This window comes from Gymnogyps californianus, unplaced genomic scaffold (assembly GCF_018139145.2).
Source record: "Gymnogyps californianus isolate 813 unplaced genomic scaffold, ASM1813914v2 HiC_scaffold_62, whole genome shotgun sequence".
NCBI lineage: Eukaryota > Metazoa > Chordata > Aves > Accipitriformes > Cathartidae > Gymnogyps > Gymnogyps californianus.
Window position 1 is genome coordinate 40,509 of NW_026114455.1, and position 21,237 is coordinate 61,745.

Consider the following 21,237-nt stretch of genomic DNA (forward strand, 5'->3'; position numbering starts at 1 on the left):
CACTCCTCTGGAGCAAAAGCTTAGGTGTTCCTCGGAATCTCAGGAGGCATGGCATGCCGATAGCTCCCTTTGTTCAGGGAAGTGGTCAAATGACCTGTCTCCATTTCCGTAATGGTGTCTTAGATGCCTGGCTCGTGTGCACACTCCGTGGATGCTGAAATTGGTTCAGCAACCTGGTCTGATGTCAGAGCTGACCCTGCTTTGAGCCACAAGTTGCGCTAGGGACCTCTGAAGCTCCCTTCCATCCTGAATTGTCCTATGAGGCTCTGACTTAGATACCATCTATTTAGAGAAATAGGTACATATTGAGATATCCTCAGGTCCCACTGAATCCCTTTTCCTAAGGAACACTGCAGGAGCTTGCAACACAAGCTCATGGAAGTGGCTGAAAGGGACTGGCTGGGGGTCTGTAGCTGAGCCTCCTGCCCAGAAGGAAACTATCACCAACCTGGGGATCAGGTTGGCTGCGACACTCCGGAGGGAAAGCTGAAGGCCTCCAAAGATGGAAATCACGGACACCCTCTGAGGGTCCAGCAGGTTTCTAGGGTGTCTGGGGACAACTTCTTCACACAGGTGCCAGGTAGGCCAACAAAGGTGATGCTCACCTGACTCGGGTCCTTGCAAAAGAGGGAGTGCAGATCAGGGACAATCAACAGTCAATCTTGGCTGTAGTGACGAAGAAGTAGCGGGTGAAGATTTTTGCCTCTTCAGGGGACTTTTGGGCAGCAGCACTCAAGGGCACCAGACCTCAGTACAGCTGGTCTTTCAGGCCTAGGGCTGCCGCTGCCTTCTGTTGAGGCACCCAGAGTGACCCTTGGAGGAGCTGTACATGTCTGTGGTGGGGACCATGAGAGATCTTCAGCAGAGGGTCCCCTTCTGTCCCATGGTGACCTGGGAAGCCGAGTCACCAGAGGCAGGACTTACTTTAGTCTTGCTTGCAGATCTTGGGCTTAGACAGCTCTCCAAACTCATTGTTCCAGTATCATCCCTCTCTCTGCGTCCGCCCTCTTGATTCAGATAAGGATGTCATTCTCCAGCCTGATGAGTGCAAAAGGGTCGATCACAACTCTCCTCCCTCCTCTGCCAGGCCCAGCCTTGGAAACGAGCTGGCAGCGTCAAGGAGCCATAACAAGGGGTGGGAAGTTTAGGCAAGGGGCATGGGGAGGCATGGCCCTGGTGAAGGCTGGGGTCTGTGACAGCATTCCCAGAAAAAGTCATGGACATCCCTCCCCACACCTTCTCCTCCCTCCATCCCCTGACTAGGCAGACAACCCCAGCTCCAGCTGTGCTCCTCTGGCTCCAGCTGTGCTCTGCCCCTCGCCCTTCACCTTGAGGTGCAATGGGTGAGGAAGCCCCCATGTGTCCCAGAGCCTTCAGCCCTTGGATGAGCAAGCTTCCCCTCAGCCCTCCTTCCTTGCTGGAAAGGCCTCACCGGTCTCTACTCCTTGGGGCTCAGGGTGATGGGGCCAGACCACAGTGGGAAGGCAGGGAAATCTGTTGGCCATTCGGGGGACACCACAAGTGAGGTGGGGTTTGTCCTGGCTTCTGGAGGGACTTCTGCCTGAAGTTTTGAGAGCGGCAACAGGGACAGCCACATCCAAGCCAGTCGCCCATGGTGCCTGTTCTGCTCCCGGAGCAGGGAACGTCCCACAGCCCAATCTCTGGGTCCCAGCACCCCAAGAGTCTGGGCCCCCCTCAGCCCTCCATGCACAGGGAGTGCCTGGGGATCCCTCACCTCCCATGGAGGTGGTGTGGCACAGTGGGACAGTGCAGCCTGGCCATGCCCCGGGAGACCACGACCATAAGATTAGGGCCGTGCTGGCCTGGGGCTCCTGGGGCCACTGTGCCTCTGTGGGAGCTGGTCCTCACCTCCCGGCCAGTGTCACAGACTTCCCACCAGCCCCCCACCCAGCCCACAGCTTGCTGCTCTCCCAGGAGTGGGGCAGGAGGGGGCTGCCTGGGGGAAGCAAGGTGTCAGAGTTAGGCTTGTATTTGCTCAGAGGAGACTATGCTCTGTAAATAGCTTGTCTTCAGCAGCTGTGGTGGTTGCTGTTGTTGTTGTCACTGCTGTCAGGAGAGCTAATAAAACAGGCTAGCAGGCAGAGCTCAGCCCCTGAGAGCTATTGCCTACTGGAGCCTTCCCACTCCCCAGTTTCATCTGTTTTCCTGGCCTGGCCTGACATGAGAAACCTCCCGCAAGACATTTATCCCCAGGGACTCCACTCTGCAGGGACCTCTCTCCCTGTGTCTCTGGCTTCTTGGTCCTTTGCTTTCTTTCAGGAGATGCAGTTGAACCATCACATCTGGTCCGTGCAAGCAGCAAGTCAGGGCGAAATGGCCAAGAGCTTATGGGTCAGGATTAAAGGGAGGGCAGGGACAGGTGACATTATAGTGGGGGTCTGCTACAGGCCACCCAACCAGGAAGACCAAGCAGATGAGGCCCTCTCTAGACAGATAGGAGCAGCCTCACGTTCACAAGCCCTGGTCCTCATGGGGGACTTCACCCACCCCGATATCTGTTGGAGGGACAACACAGCAGGGCATAAGCAATCCCAGAGGTTCCTGGAATGCATTAATGACAACTTCCTTCTCCAAGTGACAGAGAAGCCAAGGAGGAGAGGTGCTGTGCTGGACCTTGTTCTCACCAACAAGGAGGGGCTGGTGGGGAATGTGAAGCTCAAGGGCTGCCTTGGCTACAGTGACCATGAAATGGTGGAGTTCAAGATCCTTAGGGCAGCGAGGAGGGCGCACAGCAAGCTCGCTACCCTGGACTTCAGGAGAGCAGACTTTGGCCTCTTCAGGGATCTGCTTGGTAGAGTACCATGGGATAAAGCCCTGGAGGGAAGAGGGGCCCAAGAAAGCTGGTTAATATTCAAGGATCACCTCCTCCAAGCTCAGGAGCGATGCATCCCAACAAAGAGGAAGTCAGGCAAAAACACCAGGAGGCCTGCGTGGATGAACAAGGAGCTCCTGGACAAACTCAAACACAAAAAGGAAGCCTACAGAGTGTGGAAGCAAGGACAGGTAGTGTGGGAGGAATACAGAGAAATTGTCCGAGCAGCCAGGGATCAGGTTAGGAAAGCTAAAGCCCTGACAGAATTAAATCTGGCCAGGGACATTAAGGGCAACAAGAAAAGCTTCTATAGGTATGTCGGTGATAACAGGAAGACTAGGGAAAATGTGGGCCCTCTCCAGAAGGAAACGGGAGTCCTGGTTAGCAGGGATATGGAGAAGGCTGAGATACTCAACGACTTTTTTGCCTCAGTCTTCACTGGCAGGTGCTCCAGCCACACAGCCCAAGTTGCAGAAGGCCAAGGCAGGGACTGGGAGAATAAAGAACTGTAGGAGATCAGGTTCGAGACCATCTAAGGAATCTGAAGGTGCACAAGTCCATGGGACCTGATGAGATGCATCTGCGGGTCCTGAGGGAACTAGCGAGTGAAGTGGCTAAGCCACTATCCATCATGTTTGAGAAGTCGTGGCAGTCCGGTGAAGTTCCCAGTGACTGGAAAAGGGGAAACATAACCCCCATTTTTAAAAAGGGAAAAAAGGAAGACGTGGGGAACTACAGGCCAGTCAGTCTCACCTCTGTGCCTGGCAAGATCATGGAGCAGATCCTCCTGGAAACTATGCTAAGGCACATGGAAAATAAGGAGGTGATTGGTGACAGCCAGCATGGCTTCATTAGGGGAAATTGTGCCTGACAAATTTGGTGGCCGCCTACGACGGGGTTACAGCGCTGGTGGATAAGGGAAGAACAACTGATGTCATCTACCTGGACTTGTGCAAAGCATTTGACGCTGTCCAGCACAACATCCTTGTCTCTAAATTGGAGAGCCATGGATTTGACGGATGGACCACTCGGTGGATAAGGAATTGGCTGGATGGTTGCACTCAAAGAGTTGTGGTCAATGGCTCGATGTCCAAGGGGAGAGCAGTGACGAGTTGTATTCCTCAGGGGTCAGTATTGGGACTGGCACTGTTTAACATCTTCGTCAGCAACGTGGACAGTGGGATTGAGTGCACTGTCAGCAAGTTTGCCAACAACGCCAAGCTGTGTGGTGTGGTTGACATGCTGGAGGGAAGGGATGCCCTCCAGAGGGACCTTGACAGGCTTGAGAGGTGGGCCCCTGTGAACCTCAGGTGCAAGGTCCTGCACCTGGGTTGGGGCAATCCCAAACATAGATACAGGCTGGGCGACGAGTGGATTGAGAGCAGCCCTGCGGAGAAGGACTTGGGGGTGTTGGTTGATGAGAAGCTCAACATGACCTGGCAATGTGCGTTTGCAGCTGAGAAAGCCACCTGTATCCTGGGCTGCATCAAGAGAAGCGTGACCAGCAGGTCAAGGGAGGGGATTCTCCCCCTCTACTCCACTCTGGTGAGACCCCACCTGGAGTACTGCATTCAGCTCTGGGGCCTCCAACATAAGAAGGACATGGACCTGTTGTAGCAAGTCCAGGGAAGGGCCACGAAGATGATCAGAGGGCTGGAGCCCCTCTCCTATGAAGACAGGCTGAGAGAGCTGGGATTGTTCAGGCTGGAGAAGAGAAGACTCCAGGGAAGCCTTATAGCGGCCTTCCAGTACCTAAAGGGGACCTACAAGAAAGCTGGAGAGGGACTTTTTACAAGAGCATGTAGTCATAGGGGTAATGGCTTTAAACTCCAAGAGGGTAGCTTTAGATTAGATGTAAGGAAGAAGTTCTTCACTGTGAGGATGGTGAGACACTGGCACAGGTGGCCAGAGAGGTTGTGGATGCCCCCTCCCTGGAAGTGTTCAAGGCCAGGTTGGATGGGGCTTTGAGCAACCTGGTCTAGCGGAAGGTGTCCCTGCCCATGGCAGGGGGGGTTGGAACTAGATGATCTTTAAGGTCCCTTCTGACCCAAACCATTCTAAGATTCTATGAAATAGGAGTTACCGGCAGGGCTGAGGAGCTCTGTGAGGCTGGGAGGAGGCTCAGACCATCTGAGGGCAGTGCAAAGCCTGATGTGCAGGGAGCCAGGGCTTGCAGGGAGCCAGGGCTCACGCGTGCCTGGACCCAAACCCCTGCAGAGGTAGGGCAGGATGGGGTGCCTCCGAGGCCTCCTCATACAAATGCCTACTGCTGGAGAATGTCCAGCTCAGTCACTTGCCCTGTGCCTGGCACACGCGGCTCCCAGGACCGCCAGAGTCCTTGGCACTGCAGGTGCCCGGGGAAACCCCCGGCCCTGGCACCTTGGCCCTTGCTGGTGCCCCCTCCACAGCAGGACCCCTCCTCAGCCTGGTGTTCAACCCAGAAAGGGGCTCGATTCCCTCTTACATCCTCACCTTTATCAAGGAACATGACTGTGCGAGGCGGAAGCCTGTGTTTTGTTGGAGCAAACTTTGCAGAGTGTTCAGTTTGGATCACAGATATGGTGGGACCCCCGGGACAGGGGGTTGAGGCTCCCATGGGCTCGCAGCAGGGCCGGCGTGCACAGCAGCCCGAGGGACAAAACCACATCTCTGCTGGTGGGCTCCCTGTGTGGAGCTGCTCCTGCCCCCCGCAGATGTGCAGAGGCTCGCTGGGGGTGAGGAACAGCACCAGTGGGGCCTGTGTTAACGGGCACGGGTGCGATGGGCCAGGCAGATGTCTCTGCTACACTCCATCCCTCTGCTCAGCCCCTGTGCCATTGCTGAGCCTTTAAGGTGCCCCCGACATTCCCCGCTCATCCCCCAGTGCCCCCCTTCTGTCCCCTGCCCACACCCCCGTAAACTCCTGTGACCCCCTCAGTTCCCCCCACCCATCGCCCAGTGTCCCCCTTTTGCTCTGCTACGCCCCCACTGTGTCACTGGGCAGTGCTGTGGAGGGTCCCAGCGTGATGGGACACCGGGAGGGCAAAGCCTGCTGTGGTGATACGGTCAGGGCTGTCCTGGGCTGTTCCCTGCACCAGCCCTGGCTGGTGCTGGAGGTGGTCATGCCGTGGTGGGAGGGGTGCCAAGGGGATCCCCGTGGGCAGTGGGAGGGCACGGCAAGGCCCCAGGACCCTATGGATAGGGAGATCCCTGCTCTGGGGTCTGTCCCGACACGACTCCGTTGTCCCCAGCCCGGGGAGATCTGAGAGGGGCCCCACAGCTGGCAGCCCCCAGCCTCAGTGCCACCCACCCGTGGTCTCACCAGCCACAAGGGTGCCACCAGGGAAAAAAAAGATACGCTCCCGTTTAGGCATCTTGTGATGAGCTTTAATGAACTCCTCGGTGCTGGCTGGGGCCAGGTATCGCAGAGGGACTTCTCTAGTGCCTGCCTTTCCCGGAGGTCCCTGTCATCCTGCGGTCCTGAGAGATCTGGAACAACACAGGCAGCGCTGTGGGGACCTGGTCCTGGCCAGGTGCTCCCCTGGCCACCCCGCTCCAGGGACCTGTTCTCCAGGGATCCTCCCACACAAACAGATATCCCAAGCAGCAGTATCTCAGTACAAGCCCTCTGAACCCTTCCTTGCCCATCTCCTGCCTTACCTCAGCAAAGAAAGCTGTAGCTGTCACCCGCAGTTTAACTGAGCGGGAATGCAGCCATGGCAAGAGGTTCTTCACCAGACAGGGGGAGACGAGCCCCGCGTGGAGCAGGACGCTGCGCAGGGGACACAAGCGAGGGGCACACAGTTAGCCAGGAAGACCACAGGCCAGGTCTCCAAAATTCGCTCGCGCCGAGGCAGATGCTGTGCTTCAGCTCAGGACGGCTTCCCAGGCACGCCGGAAGGGTCCCAGCAGCCATTTCCCTGGGCACAGCCCTGCAGGAGTTGGCCAGATGCATCCCTGGGGCTCTTACCTGCTCAGGAGACGCACCCCCTCCGGGTAAGCCAGGGGGTCTTCCAGGCGAGCCCACACTGCCTGATTCACGAGCAGCCGCATCCATTTCTGCGCCATGCATTTGCCTAGCACCAACTCTAGAGCTGAAAGGAAAATCCTGGCAAAAGCAACAAAACACAAAATAAACAAACACAATCAAACAAACCAAATCAAAATATCACCACCACCACAAACCCCAAGAAATCTCAAATCACAGCAGGTTAGGGGAAGGCTTCTCTTTAGCAGAGCTACATACCCCTGAAATGATGCTTCATAGCCTTCAAGACTGCAGCTAACACCACTGGCATTTTCGTCATGCCCCAAACCCACTGAAGCGGAAGAAAACCCACGCCCCTAGACTGACTCCATGCTAGATATCAACCAAGGCAACACCTAATAGCTCTTCCCACCAGCGTTTTGCAAAGAATGACACGAGTGGCTGCGAGAGCCACTGCTCCCAGCAGGGGTCCGTTGAGGGAGTGCAGTGCTATTGTGCATGCAAGGGTATGCAGGAGGCAAGATGACAGCTGTCCGCAGTACGAGCTGCGTAAGACCTTCCTGCCTGGGAGCTGGAGTTTCTCCATGAAGGAACAGAAGTAAAACCAACCACGATGACCCGTTTCCACATCTAGGAAGCGGGGCAGGTGAAGCACTCCCTCAGCCCCACAAAAGCACATGCCTTTGCGAGGGGAACTGAAGCCAGCCCCTCCATCTGCCCCTTTGGCTCCTTACCTGCACGGCTTCTCCTCAAGCACCTGGCCCTCGAGGAACAGTTGTCTCCAGCTGCTCATGGGGGAAAGCAGCCTCTCCTCGCCCAGCGTTTCACTGGCCCACCTCAGGAGGCTGGGAAGGAGGTGGGGAAGCAGTTGCCTGAGCTCCTCCGTGCTGCTCAGGGCAAGCACCACCTCGGAGATGGCACGGGTGATCTGCAGAGAAACATGACCGAGAACCATCTGTTCAGGTGAGGCCGTTTCCCACCAGCCTGGTTCCCCCGCCTGCCTGGGGCGGGGGGTTTACTGTCTGCAGTTATCACTTCTGTGTCAGCCTTGTGGCTCAGGAGCACAAAACTGTCCCGGCTCCCCACGCTCCTTGAGGCCGGCCCAGCACAGCGCCCTGGGAGTCTCCACGGGTGCCATCCGCAAAGGGCACCCGACTCCCTTGTGCTGAAGTACGATTTGGAAAGCGGATGCAAAGCTGCAGAAAGGTGTCTGCCGTTGAACGTACCGTCAGAGTCTCCAGAGCAGTCTGACGGTTGTGCCGCTCACAAGTGGAGGAGTCAGTCCTCAGGCGGTTGTTTCCTGCCCTGTTTAGTTTCTCCACTAAGCACCTCAGGATCTGAATCCCAAAGATGCTTCTCCCCAGGCTCCTCCACAGCTCCACCGTGTCACTGCAAGGGGAGAGACGTTCACCCCTGAGCCCATATCCTCGCAGTCCTGCAGTGCCCTCAAACCTCCTCATCTGCCGTGGGGCTTACAACGCCCCACTCTCGGCAGCGACACAAGCACGCAGTCTTGCAACACTCCAGACTGTTCAGGCAGAAGAAGAAGACCTGCTTCTCATCCGGGCCCCCCCAGTGCAAGCAAGCTGCAGGGTCTCTCTTTGACTACAGTGGGGAAGTGGGTAGTGCACGTACCTGTCCATGGGCAGACCTTTCTGGAGGAGACTGCTGATCACGGGCTCCTGGTGAAACTGGGCGAGGAGAAACACTGCACGGAGCAGGAAGGGCCTGTGGGTGCTCTGCTGCATGTAGGCGTAAAGGGTGTTGAGGATTTTTGGCACCTGAATGGAAGAAGAGGAGAAAGAAGGGCTCGGTGCATCCTTTACCCGCTCCTGCAGGGCCCAGACACAGTCATTCAGCACACGAGCAATGCCTGCTCCCTTGACACAGAGTCCAGATGTAGCTCGAAACCTTACCCCTTCCACCCTGCCTGACCCTGGCTCACGTCTGAAGCTGAGTGTGCTCTTGGCAATTGTGCACACGCACGCACACACGCACGCACGCATGCACACACACGCAGAGCCTCAGTCACCGTATGTGCCTGGGCCCAACCGTATGAGCAGCTGTGTGCCCTGTGTGCACATGGAGGACATGGACACATTTCACACCCAACGCTTGAATAACTCTCCCCATGTGCCTGTAGCAATGCAAGGCGAAAAGCAAACACGCTTTTTGAGACCCTGAAGATGCCTTGCAGGGCCTCTGCAAGGGCACGTGACTCCTTCCAGAGGAACCCAGTTCTCCAGGGACACTTTTCCTTGCCTCTACCCTCCTTTCTGAAAGCACCATCCCCTGCCCCATACAGAGGATCTTCCCCTGAAGGAAGGGGTGTTTGTTTGAGCCTTTCACAGCTAGAAGCTGTGGCCATGATACGGACAAAGAGGCAGCCAGGTCCCTCGTCCCGTGAAGATCCCAGCTTCTCCCACAGCTGCCTACCTCTGGCCCGTGGTGCAGACACAACCTGCTCTGCACCTGGGGAAGCAGCAAGGGGTGACCCCACAGCCCATGGATGCAGCGCTCCCGCTGCCCAGAGCGGCCGCGGGCTCTGCAGGGACGGCACAGGGACACCCTGCCCTGGCCGTAACAGCAGCGGCCTAACGGCTGGGTGAGCTTTAGCTCAGCTGGGCGCCATCCTCTGGGCTGCCACCCACGGTTGCCATCACTGTGACCGACATCTGTCAGCGGCGGGCAGCCACTGATTTAGTCCGGGCTGCGCGAGCCACTGGTGGCCCTAGAGCCCAAGTGGAGCGCAGCAGAGTGTGAGCGGAGGAGGAGAACAGGAGCCTTGGAAGGGCAGGCACAGCACGAGGCCAGAGGCTCCCAGGCTACAAACGGTCAGCAACTGGTGGCTCAAGGAAGGGCACCTCGCAGCCTGGGTAACACCCCAGTCGGGGCAAGCAATGAGAGCAATGAACAAGTATCCAGCCTGTGGAAAACCTAGCGTGCCCAGCAAAACTCAGAGTAGAGGGAACTGGAGACCCGTGAAGAAAGAGCAGGGTGAAGTGTGTCCCAGGGCAGGCAGGACTGATAGTGACCCCAGAGGAAGGGGAGGAATGGCAAGGTTGGTGCCTCCCAGTGCCTCACTCCTGGGAAGGACCTGGACCAACGGGAGAGTTTGGGCAAGAAGTGCCCCAAGGATCCTTGTCACCAGCTGGAGCAGACGCCAGCAGCAGGTGCTAATGCACGACTCAGACCATCAGTAGCCCCTTGGCTGGGCAGACAGGCGGTGTTTCTTGAGCCCCTGCCAACTGCACAGGGGCTAGTGCAACAGCCAACAGGAGAAAAGACAAAGTCAAATGGAAGAAAAGGTCTCCCTTACCTCCTGGAGTATTTCCTTTCTGCATTCCACCAGGAAGACAAACACCCACTTCCGCACTGCTTTTGCACGTGTGGGTGTGACATGCAGCAAGCTGTCCAGCACGGCAGTCAGAAAGTCCGTAGCCTGTGCTGGAGGGATGCATTTGCAAACAGCCTGGAGAGAAGTCAGGAACAGGAGAGACGGCGTCACAGCTCTGCTCCAGCAATTCGGAAAGGAAAGGCAACTTGACGGGGCTGTTAGTTCGTCAGTCATGGAGGGGGCAATCACTTGACCCTCCTGCTGTGCATACAGTGCTGTTTACATCTGATGCAGCTAACCGATTTGGAAGTGTCTCCCCCCATGTTGTTGGCTTATATACCAAATTTGTATTCTGACAAGAGCACTCACACAAACACACACACATGTGCGCACAAACACGCACATCACGGTATCTGCTCCAGCATGCCTAAAGGACAGTCTTGTCTCAAAGCTTCTTGCTACTTGCTCACAACAGCTGTCCTGGACAGCTCGCTCTGGAGACAGAGAGAGACTCTGGAGGGGAGCAGGGAGACGTGCAGGAGCCCAGGAGCTGGGCCCCCACCCCTGTGTTTTGGGCCCAGTTACCTTTGCTATTTTGGTGCCTGTCTCCAGCAGAGTCTCGGTGTCTGGGCTGTTCAGCTCCTCACAAAGGCACCTGATCTCATGTGCCTGAGGCACCACCTTCATGGTCTTGGCTGGAACAAACACCAGGAGAAAAGAGGAGTCACGTCTACAGAAACCCAGCCTCTGGCCCCAGATACCAATAAAGGAGAAGCCAAGTGGTGGCAGTGAAGGCCACAGGGAAACCCAGGGCCCTCCTGTACTTGGGGCAGCAGGATTTCCCGAGGCCGAGAAATAGCTGACAAATCCCAGGCTGGAAAGAGCCCTCTTCCTCCTCAAACCATTTGCTGGGCCTTCAGGGTTTCAGCAGCCTCTGCTCCTAGCAGCTGCGTCCCCTATTGCCGCACAGGCCAGCATCATCTCTGGGAGGCAGGAAACCTCCCCGTGACTTCGTCAGCACAGGCAGCAGACCTTGCTGCCTGCAGAGGAAAGGGTTCAAACACAACCCCTTTGCAGCACGTTCCGGGCCTGCAGCTCAGATCCCTCCTCCCTGCCCAGTTTGCTCTGGGCAGCAAATTGGTTTCCTCTCTTGTGCTGGGCAGGAGATTTCTTCCCTGGCAGGCATGAGTTTGGAGAGTGCCTGGGTAGCTGCCTGTCTCTCCAGGCTGAAGGCAGGGAGCGAGGGGGAAGGCACCCTCTGAAATGTCAGGGACCTGATCCGAGCAAGTTGTCTGACCACCCTCTGTCTCTCCTGGAACGTGGAGGGGGACAGCCGTGGAGGGGGACAGTCCCCAGCACTGGTGACAATGTCCTGCTCTCAGAGAGCAGTGAGAGATGGCCCTGACCACCCAACCTCACCGACAGCCCAGGGAGGTGGCACTCAGCAAGCCTCTCCCAGGGATCCTTCCTGAGATGGCTGGGGTGGCAGAGGGCTAACAGGGTGGGGGCACAAAACCAGCCGAGCACTGCCTTCCCTCCTGGGGACGGGGCCTGCCCCGCGGGACCCCGGTGGTGCCAGGCCAGGAAGGGAGGGAGGATCAGGCTGAGCAAGGCTGGGAAGCGCCCGCTCTCCTCACCTTGCATTTGGAGAAGGTAGCCAAGGCAGAGCCATGCCCTCTGCTGGGACGTGGCCAGGCAGTCGCTGGTCAGAGACCCCAGCAGTCCCACCAGCGAGCCAAACTGCTTGCAAGGACATCCTCTCTGCAGGGGAGAGCAGCAGGAAAAGGGTCGCAGGCAGCCCCAGCACCCGCTCGCCTCTACTGCCCATCCTGCTCCCTGAGCAGCAACCGGCAGAGGGCGGGCAGAGGGGCAGGCAGAAGGGCTGCCCCGTAATCCCAGGAGCCCCGAAACCCAGCACCCAGCTGGGCAGGGCTCCTTTCCGGGGCCATGAATGGGGGGAATGGGGCCCCAGGGCACGTGGGGGGTCCCTACTCACTGTGAGCTCAAATCGCTCCTTGCAAGCGCCCAGCACATGGGCGCAAACCCGCAGGGCTCTCTCCCGTTCCCATTCTTTGGCTGAGGTGAGCCAGCCCTTCAGGACCTGGGGGAGGGTGCATCTCTCTCGCAACAGGAATCTTTCTCTCCCTGAGATCCCCCTCCCTCTCCCTCCTTCTCTGGCCCCTTCCCGGCACGGTCCCCAGTCCCACCAAGCACTGGCACTGCAGCCTTCACCGCCTCACTCCCTCCAGCTGCCTCTGCCCTGAGCCAGGTTTTGCTTCCCTGCCGGTGTCTCCCCACTCTGGCCTTCCCCAGGCTGCTCTTGCCCAGCTCAGGGCTGGCTCTTGGCTTTCCCTCCATCAGGGCCCACTTCTCTGCCTGTCCTGAGGCTGCAGTGGCCGGGCGCTCCTGTCCCCCAGCTCAGCCTCAGAGCAAGGAGCCAAAGCCCCACTTTCCTGTAGGAAAGGTGTCCACCTCCTATCACCCGCTAAGGCCTCCATTCTCTGCCCCCGCAACACTTTCCCTGTTGCCCCATGGCTACTCACGTGGACCACGTCGTCAAAGCAGGTCGCCTCTGCCTCCAGAAGGCTTTCTGTGAGCTGGCCCAGATCTTCCATGCCTCTTCTGTGCAGAAGCTAAAAGCAGCAAAGGAGAGCTGAGGTTCTGCAGCATGGGGGCTGCCAGGGTGCACTGAGGGGGGATCCTGAGCCAGAGGGGGCAGGCACTGGCCGGTGGGTACCTGCATGTTCACAGCTGCCCTCACTGTCTTCCTTCCCTTTTTCATCTGCTCCTCGGAAGGATAGGACAAGACGCTCTGGCAGCACACTGCCAGCAGCTTGCGGTTTTCCTCCCTGCTCAGAGGTGGCCTCAGCTTGCTGGCCGGAGGACAAAGGAAGAGAAAGCAGAAAGGGGATTTCCTAGCCCTCTCCAGAGTGGCTTAAACCACAAGTGGGTTCCTCCTAATCGAGGACCCCCAATCCAACACCCCAGCCCATGCCAGTGAGCGCTGCCTGCAGCTTTAGCAATTCCTGCCTCCTCCCAAGCAGCAGGCGACCCCCCCACCCCCAGGTTAAGGAACTCCTGGGGCTCTGTTCCTTTGGGAGACACCCAAAATGGGGAACACCCTCCCACTCCACAGCCCCAGCAGCTCCCAGCCCCATGCTCAAGGGGCTCAAGTGGACACACTGGGAGTCCCAGAGCCTGGGGAACAGACCTCACCTCAACTTCTCCAGGGCGTGAAACACTCCATACACCAGGGAGTCCCAGGGCTCCCCCTTTATCCAGTCCTGCAAGTCCCAGAGAGACAAGGGCAGAGTTGGCAGCGGGCAGGGACATGGGACAGCCCTCCCGCCTCCCCCAGCGACAGGCTCTGCTGCCAGGCCTGGGCAGACACTGCCCCGTCACACCCACGGCTCCCCAAAGGCACTGCAGGAGGGACCCTGCTCCTCAGCCACAGCCACCCAGCACCAGCACCCAAGGGCCCCACCAGCTTGGGACACAGCTCCAGGAGCTCGCATGAAGCCAAGAGACCGTCGTGCCTCTGGGGAAACCAGTCGGATGGCACAGCCCAAAAATCCCCTGTGGGACTGCCCCAGCTACGAGCACTCACCAGCAGGGTCCGCGTCGCCTCCTGCTTTAAGGAGAGCTCAAAGCTGCCGCAGTCGCCCACAGCCTGGATGGCACAGCTGACCTCGGTGATGCTCTGCACCAGGGCGAGCTTGAGGTGCAAGTCCTGAGGCCAAAGAGAGCAAAGCACCCCTTGAACTCTTTGAAGGGCTGAGAGGTGGAAGAGGAGCATGGGTGTGGGGAACCCACAGCGGGCTTGGATCTGGACGTTGAGGACAAACCCTTCCTTGGGAGATCTTTACAAAGAGACCATCCATCTCGGTACACCCCAGCCCCGAGGGGCTGGAGCTGGGGCACCCAGGCATCCCTGCCCTGCGCGCCCCATACTCCTACCCTCTGTTTGGCTCTGGAGAGCCGCAGGATGTTGCCCATGATTTCTTTATCCACACGGGTCAGCAGCTGCTCCTTGGGGGCATGCAGCGCAATGCCGCTGTAGGTGCGCATGAGAGCAGCGCGAATGGCCTGGTCTCTCTCCGTCTTCTGCCGCCGCTGTACCTGTGTCAACAGAGATGCCCCAAGACGTCAGCCCCGGGACTGCTGTGGGCTCCTGCGACAGGCCCTGCCCCGCACCCTCACCAGCTCCTTGTTTCCCTGGGCACCTCCCAGCAGCTCCCCAAGCCACTCCTTGAGCTGCGAGCTCTGGGGCCGGCAGCTGTTCCCATCCCGCAGCCTGGGTTCTCGCATGGGGATGGGGAGCAGGTGCAGCCAGCATCGCACCCACTGCTGGCTCTTTTACCACTGATTTGGGAGGTCGGAGAGCTGTCTGGAGCCTTTCTGTGGAAAGGTATCTGACATAGCCTGTCATGGTCCTGCTCAGAGACGCGCAAGCTGTGCGGGTCAGCGGTGCAGATGAGCCCAGTCTGCTCACCTCCCCAGGCCAGGCTGTACTGCTCTCTCTGCAGGGCCCTGCCCTGCCCTGCCCTGCCCTGCCCTGCCCAGAAAGGCGTCCCCACAGCCCCCAGGTGGGGAGCAGAGCCAGCGAGACCTCCCAAGGCTCCTGCTCCAAGCCCTCAGCTTTGAGGAAGGGGCAGAGTGCCCACCCCCTTGTCGCCAGCTCCTGCTGAAGTTAAGTCGGGGGCAACGGGGCTGCAAGCAAGCAACTGCTGCAGCTGCCCCAGCTGGCTGCCTCTGATCCATCAGGTGTCAAACCCCATCCTTTCCAAAGACACCTCAGGGGTCCCAAGGCCAGGACGTCCCCTCTGAAACACAGGTCTCAGGTAGCTCTTACAAGAGGGCTAATCTAAAGGCAGCTGCCATGCTTCGGCTGCTGCAGGTGTACAAGTGGAAATAAGCCAAACAAGGAAAGCCAAACAGCACAAGCCTGGATCCTTTACCTTCCATCCCATGGAAGTCTGATAGAACCAGCCTCTGGTGAAGGCAGCAGAGAACATAGTCATCGTGTCCAAGACCAGGTGGAAGTGTCTCTCGGCAGCGTGGGACACAACAGAAATCATTCCCTGCAACCACAGAGAAACGGGGAGTCGGTTCCAGCCCAGGCACTCAGCCGTGGCCAGCGACAACGGCCAGGCAGGATGTTGCAGCAAGGGGGAAACGGCAGCAACGGGGAAATCAAGGAGGTCTGGAGCAGGGCCAGGAGCAGCCCTCCCTCTCCCCCAGGAACAGGCAGGGGATGCTCAGGACGTGAGCATCACCTCACCTGGGCCTCCGACAGCTCCACAGGGTTTGTCTCCTGGAGGAACCTCAGCACCTGCCCTTGGACGTGTCTGAGGTCCCGACAAGCTGCCAGCGTCGTCCCAAGAGCCTTGTAGAGGAAAAACTGAAAGAGAAGAGGCCGAGCCCGAGATGCAGTCACGGCCCGACCTGTCAGGAGAGGGCTGGCCCCAGATGGACCCGGCCACCCCCGGGAGCAGGCAAGGCCGGCCGCAGTGCCAGGCTGTAGCCAGCCGCTGCGGCAGCCCGGGGGGAAGCGCCTTTTGGGGGCGAGGGAAGGGGAAGCAGTGAAAACCGCTTGCGTGGGCAGAGCACCGGCGCCAGCCCTGGCCCCGGCACGGGGCAGGAGACACACCTTCTCCCAGGAGCCGGCAGCAGAGCTGCCCAGCTGCTGGCTCAGCTCCTGGCTCAGGCCTAGGGTCCAGGCCTTGTCCTCGATGGGCTCCAGTGACGCTTGCAGGAACTGGGGTGAACAGGAGAGGAAGCGAGTGTTCCGCTGACCTTGGCCAGGGCCCTTTCCACGCTTGGGAACGGCACTGTCTTCCCATACCCCACCCAACCCTCTTTTTGCCAGCTTCCCTCTTCTCCTAACACCTCTTGTGAGACCCCCCGGTATGCTGGATGTACAGGAGGAAGCATTGCTAAGGCACATGTCACAGCGTTAGAGGGCATTAGCCATCCGCCGTGGCACGTGTGCAGACAGCAGCTCCTCGGAGCGGGCAGGCACCTACTGTGGGGGGAGGCGCAGGGTGCTCAGGAGGTGCCCCCAGCTCCTGGTGCCTACACAGGCAGCCCCAAGCTTCCTCCCACAACTTTGTCTGCTCCTCTTCTCCCCCTCTATTTGTGACCCCCCCCCCCAAGGATGCCGTACCTTAAGTACACGGTGTTCCCACTCGGCAGAGTCCAGGGAGCTCTCAGTTTTTCCTAGAAAGCAAGAGGAAGCAAAAGCTCTCACGGCTATTTAAGCTCACACCAAAGACGAGCCCGGTGGTCTCCTCTGCAGTCAGACCTCCCAAAAGCCCCAGGCCATCAGCCTAGAAAGGGCCTACGGCAAAGCCCTTGCGAGGCCAAAGACACAGGGCAGATCCCAGGGGCATTTGTCAGAGGCATTGATTCACGTTGGGGAAGGACGCACTGACTGTGGCTGATCCCCACTGCTTGACTGCAGCTCCCAGAACAATCTGACCACTGAGTCCCAGCACGCATCAGCAACACACATTTTCTCCTTAATGACCAACTGCTTTTTGCCCACTTGCAGCCCTTCTCCCAGGCTATTGCCAAGGACGGCTGCTGCAAACCTGGCCTGGCCTGGGGACTTGGTCCTCCAAAGCCAGGGGCTGCACCCCCTCCAGGAGCACCAGTCCCATCCCTCCCCCAAACACCATCCTTGGGTGCCACCAAGCCCTGCCCTCCTAGGGGACATCAATGGCCTTGTCCATTCCCTGGGCCGAATCGATGCCGGGGGATGGCTGCCTCCAGCCTCGGCACGGGCTCCCTGGAAGGGGAAAAGCAGCAAAGCAAGTGCTGGGGAACTGCGGACAATTTGCTGGTGATGCTGGGCAGCTGCATTTTCCTGCCCCCCCTCCCCCCTCCAGCCTCTCCCTCCCCACCCACACTTTACCTTCCAGGTACTGCAGCAGGAGGGGGACCTCGGTCGCCCATGCTGCCCCCAAAGCTCTGTGGACCCTGCCGTGGAGGGCCTGCAGCAGCTGCAAGGCAGCGACTGCGCGTTCGCCACTCGTGTAAGGAGCCGCCGCCACCACCTAGGCAACGGCGGGAGAGAAGGGTTGCTCCTGCCGCCAGAGCCACAGCTTCTCCCAGGAAAGAGGGAGAGAGCTTGGTGCCGCTCGGCCGGCAGTGGGCAGCCGATGGCTTCACCCAGGGTGCTGCCGGCCCCGAGAAAGGAGTGGGATCCCCGATGGGCTCGGGGATGGCTTGGGCATGCTGCCTCCTCCTCGGGGGCTCCCAGCACTGGCCTCAACAGCATCTCTGCCCCGGGCTCTCCCACCATGCCTGGCCAGAAAAACTCTTTGCTACTCACCAGCAGTCGAGCCAACAGGGCCTGGGGAGCCGGCAGGCAGGCTGTGGGGAGGAAGAAAGGCTGGGTGAGCCGACTAGCCCCCGCCATGCCCTGCCCCTCGCACCTCTGATGTGCCCGCACAGGGCTGAGGGCTGAGAGCAACTGCGCTGCAACAGCGCTGGCCTGGGGGCTCTGCAGGGCTGCCCAGCATGAGGTGAAGACAGCTCCAGCATGGCCAGGAACGAGCCCCGGCTCACCAGGAGAGCACTGTGAGCAGGAGAGCCAGGCCTCTGCGCCGGGCAAGAGGCAATGCAGGCAGAGCCCCTCGTGCCCAGCAGCAGAGCCTGTCTCTGCCCTTTGGTTTTCCTGGGCTCCTGCTCAGGGCGGGTGGGTCGCAGGGAGACGCAGACTGGCCCGATCCCTGGCCAAACCCAGCAGCACTCACTGGGGTTCCTACCTTGCTTCTGGGAGTCCATGGCATCAGGCTCCTCCTCTCCTTCCTTGCACCCGGCTTTCTCCCGTCTCTCAACCAGGGCTCGGAGACAGCGGGAGAGCGGGATCAGCATGCCACTGTACTGGGCTGGCAGCACATACTGCAGCAGCCTCGGCCACAGGAGCTGCAGAGAAGAACCGGGCAATTCGCCACATTGGCATTGCCACTGAGCTCGAAGACGAAAAGGATGGTCTGCGTTTCCCTGAGCCTTGTGCGCTTCAGCGCACATGAGGGGAGAGGTTCAGGGCGTGGGGGAGCACGAGGAAGAATGTCCTGAAGGCAAGAAGTGGGCACAGCAGCAGGGCAGAGGGCAACTTACTTTGGTCATCCCCCTCCGAGAGACATCCAGCGAGCCCAGGATGTCCACGCACAGGGCTCGAAGAGCTCCATCCTCCTGGGTTTCCCAGGCAAAAAGGCCTCCTGCCACCTGTAAGACAGAGTTGGCAAAACCCCCGTTACTCTCAGCTCCCGACTGACGAGGCTCAGGCACAACTCACCAGTGCTCCTGTTGCTCCTGTGCCTGCCTCCCGGGAGCACTGACCTCCTGGAGGAGGACAAGCACAGCTGGACCCAGCTCGAGGACCAGGTCCCAGGCCCTGGAAAGGACTGGGGAGCCTGGGAGCAGAGAGCACCACTGTTTGTCTGCACGGTCCCCTGGGGCCCAAATGCTGCTGTCGTGCCACCAAAGCAGAGGTGAGGAACGTGCCCTTCAGCAGGGCTGTGCTCGGTGCCAGCCTTGGCGGCAGCACACCCAGCCCAACGGATGCGGAGGAGCACGCAGAAGCCTTTTGCTTTGCCCTGCTCCCAAAGCAGAGCCTCCCCGAGCCTCAGAGCAAAGCGACGCACACGGATCTCCCAGCTAGAGGGAAGCTCCGGCCACAGGGAAGATCCGCGGGCAAGTCAGCGGGAGGCTCGGCCATCCCCAGCTTTCATCTCCTGGGCGCCCAGCTGGAAATGCTCACCGAAGGGACTGCTAAATGGCCTGTCCCCTTGCCAGAAGGGATGCGGGCCCCCAGACTGTTATTGGATGGGCAGGGTGTGCTTTGGAGGGCCAGAGCACAAGAACACCACAGAAAGCTCCTCTTGCCAGGCCCACCTGTCTGCACTGGCTGTGTTTTGCTGATTGTCCATCAGCATTTAAGGATGGAGGATGTCCTGTCCCTACAAGCCTTTCCCTTCGCAAGGCGGCTTTGCTGAAGGCACCTGTGGGCACAGCTCAGCCCGTGGGTGCACGCAGCCCCGCAGTCCCGGGTGGCACGCCCAGGTGTAAACCCACGTCATCCACTGACATCTCCACCAACATCAGCACAGACACCCACGAGAAACGGCCGTTTGGAGGCTGCTATGATGGCAGTGCCAGCGCTGATGGCCCTGCAGCGCGGAGCTCTCCATGGCCAAGGATGCCTGCAGAAGCAGGCTCTTACCAGTCTGCCCGAGGCCCGGCTGAACTCCGTGAAGATGTGCCCCACCACATCCCATGCCCAGCAGCTCTGGGAGCCGGAGCTGAGCAGCTCCCTGATGAACTCCAGAACTGCCCTCCGCACCTGCCAGGGGAGAGTGTGGTTATGACCCTCCTGGTCAAAACCCAAAGGGTTTGCTTGGGGGCAGCCTTTGTGGTTCATGGAGAGATGATGAGGGCGTGGCAGAAGCTTTTGGTCCTGGTGTCAGGGCTGGGCTTTAGCACCAGGCTGGACGGGCATTTGCCCCATAGAGCACAGTGACCTCCCCGCCCCACTCTGCCAGCTCTCCCCAGGGAGGAGCCATCACCCACCGCCTGGGCAACGCGCCGGCGCTTCCCCAGGCACCCCAGCTCTGCCCCGAGGGAAAGGGTTTCTCTGCCTCCCCTGGCGGCACTGTCCCTGCCCAAACCAGCTCACCTGGGCACTGGGGTCGTTGCACACTGAGCGCACGGCCTCCACCACCTGGGGCAGCTTCTCTCTCATCGCAGGTGCTGGAAGAGATAGGGAGAGGTGTGCCTTCAGGCAGAGCCCTGATTGCAGAAGGGATCCCATGAAGCTTCCAAGTTTTTCACACACCAACGGGACAGAAAAGCGGCCTGACTCTGACTTCACAGGAGGCAGCGGCGTAGCCACAGCAACTCCGTTTCTAGAGGTACGGCTATTTTATAGGGACTGAAAGCTATGGTAACACAGAGGACGAGAGAAACGGCATGGGTACAAGCAGCTCCTGTGCACACCAGCCCAGCTGCCCGCCCGCCCGCCCACCAGCCTGCCCATGTTACTGAGCCAGGAGCATCATCCCTGGTGTGCCGCCATTTCTCACTGCCGAGGGAGAGCTCAAGCCCTGTCGCGGGGCGTCAGCTCGGCTGGTTGACCAACTCTTTGCAGCTCCTGTTGGGTGCATGTGCACCACTTTCAGCCCGTTTCTGCTCTCAGCCCAGCAGCCCCAACCCCTGCCTTGTGTCCCTGGTCCGTGGCACTGACCGTCAGAGTGGGCCAGCGCTCCCAGCAGGCCCAGGGCTGCCACGCGACCCGCCTCGCTCCCACCGCTCAGCTGGCAGTGCAGAAACACAACTGCCTCTTCGGGGCAGCTTCGTGCTGTGGGGAAGAAATCGCATTCTGCATTAGCAGGCAGCTGCCCTCGACGGCCAAGGACAGGGAGAGAGCTGCCACGGCATGGCAGGGCATCGCCCAGTCTCCTCTCCTTACCCTGCAGCACCATGCAGTGGGACAGCACTGCCTTATGGGCCGGGCCAGGCTCCTTGGTCACGTCAGAGAGCTGTGGAACAAGGTCCGTTTTAGAGAAAGTCGCATCAGTGTTGAGACGGACTGGAAAGAAACGGTGCTCTCCGTTCTCCTCTCCCTGGGTATGCTGGGCATGGGACCCACAGCCAAAACCCAGCCCACCCCACAATGGCCCCGGGCACACACAGAGGTTTGCAGCAGCCCAGGCTGCCCAGGAGCTGAGGCTGAGCAGCATTGAAAGGCTGCCTTAGGGTGCCGGCGCTCCAGAGACCTCCTGCAACTTGGCCTAGAGGGAAGTCGCTGTGGGAACCAGGCTGCCCCTCGGGCCCGTTCCAAACAGCCAGGATCAGGCCTCCTGCAGCCTTAAGGTGGGCACCTGGATCACAAATCCTGGTGTGTTCCTGGCCTGCAGGAAGCTCCCGGCGGAGGGATGCCCTGCTCTGCCTGCCCTGCCCTGCCCTGCCTGCCAGGAGGCAGGTCTTTCCCCTCCATGGCAATCACATGTGTGGGCCCCAGGCCAGTGGCAGGGTGCAGGCTCCCCTTACCTGGCGGTGCACAGCGGTGCTGATGGCGAGAGCCATGCCCTT

At 59.5% G+C, this 21,237-nt stretch overlaps 1 protein-coding gene and 1 long non-coding RNA gene across 2 annotated transcripts; both read right to left on the reverse strand.

Annotated features, from left to right (window-relative positions):
* Window positions 1-649: 649 nt before the first annotated feature.
* Window positions 650-21,231, reverse strand: LOC127029016 (maestro heat-like repeat-containing protein family member 2B). The gene is made up of 28 exons (XM_050914687.1): window positions 21,196-21,231; window positions 20,615-20,684; window positions 20,390-20,503; window positions 19,823-19,896; window positions 19,370-19,489; window positions 18,265-18,372; window positions 17,910-18,069; window positions 17,474-17,514; window positions 17,054-17,195; window positions 16,304-16,356; window positions 15,788-15,895; window positions 15,419-15,538; window positions 15,096-15,218; window positions 14,095-14,256; window positions 13,745-13,867; window positions 13,354-13,421; window positions 12,875-13,010; window positions 12,681-12,770; window positions 12,141-12,238; window positions 11,775-11,896; window positions 10,723-10,832; window positions 10,120-10,272; window positions 8,436-8,581; window positions 8,027-8,189; window positions 7,535-7,728; window positions 6,783-6,920; window positions 6,473-6,584; window positions 650-715 (listed from the first exon to the last, which is right to left on the reverse strand). The coding sequence occupies exons 1-28, from the start codon at window positions 21,229-21,231 to the stop codon at window positions 650-652; spliced, it is 3,150 nt and encodes a 1,049-aa protein (XP_050770644.1).
* LOC127029028 (uncharacterized) lies at window positions 6,256-6,845 on the reverse strand. Its single transcript, XR_007768114.1, has 3 exons — window positions 6,783-6,845; window positions 6,473-6,584; window positions 6,256-6,301 (listed from the first exon to the last, which is right to left on the reverse strand). It is a non-coding gene; the product is annotated as an uncharacterized LOC127029028 (long non-coding RNA).
* Window positions 21,232-21,237: the final 6 nt, after the last annotated feature.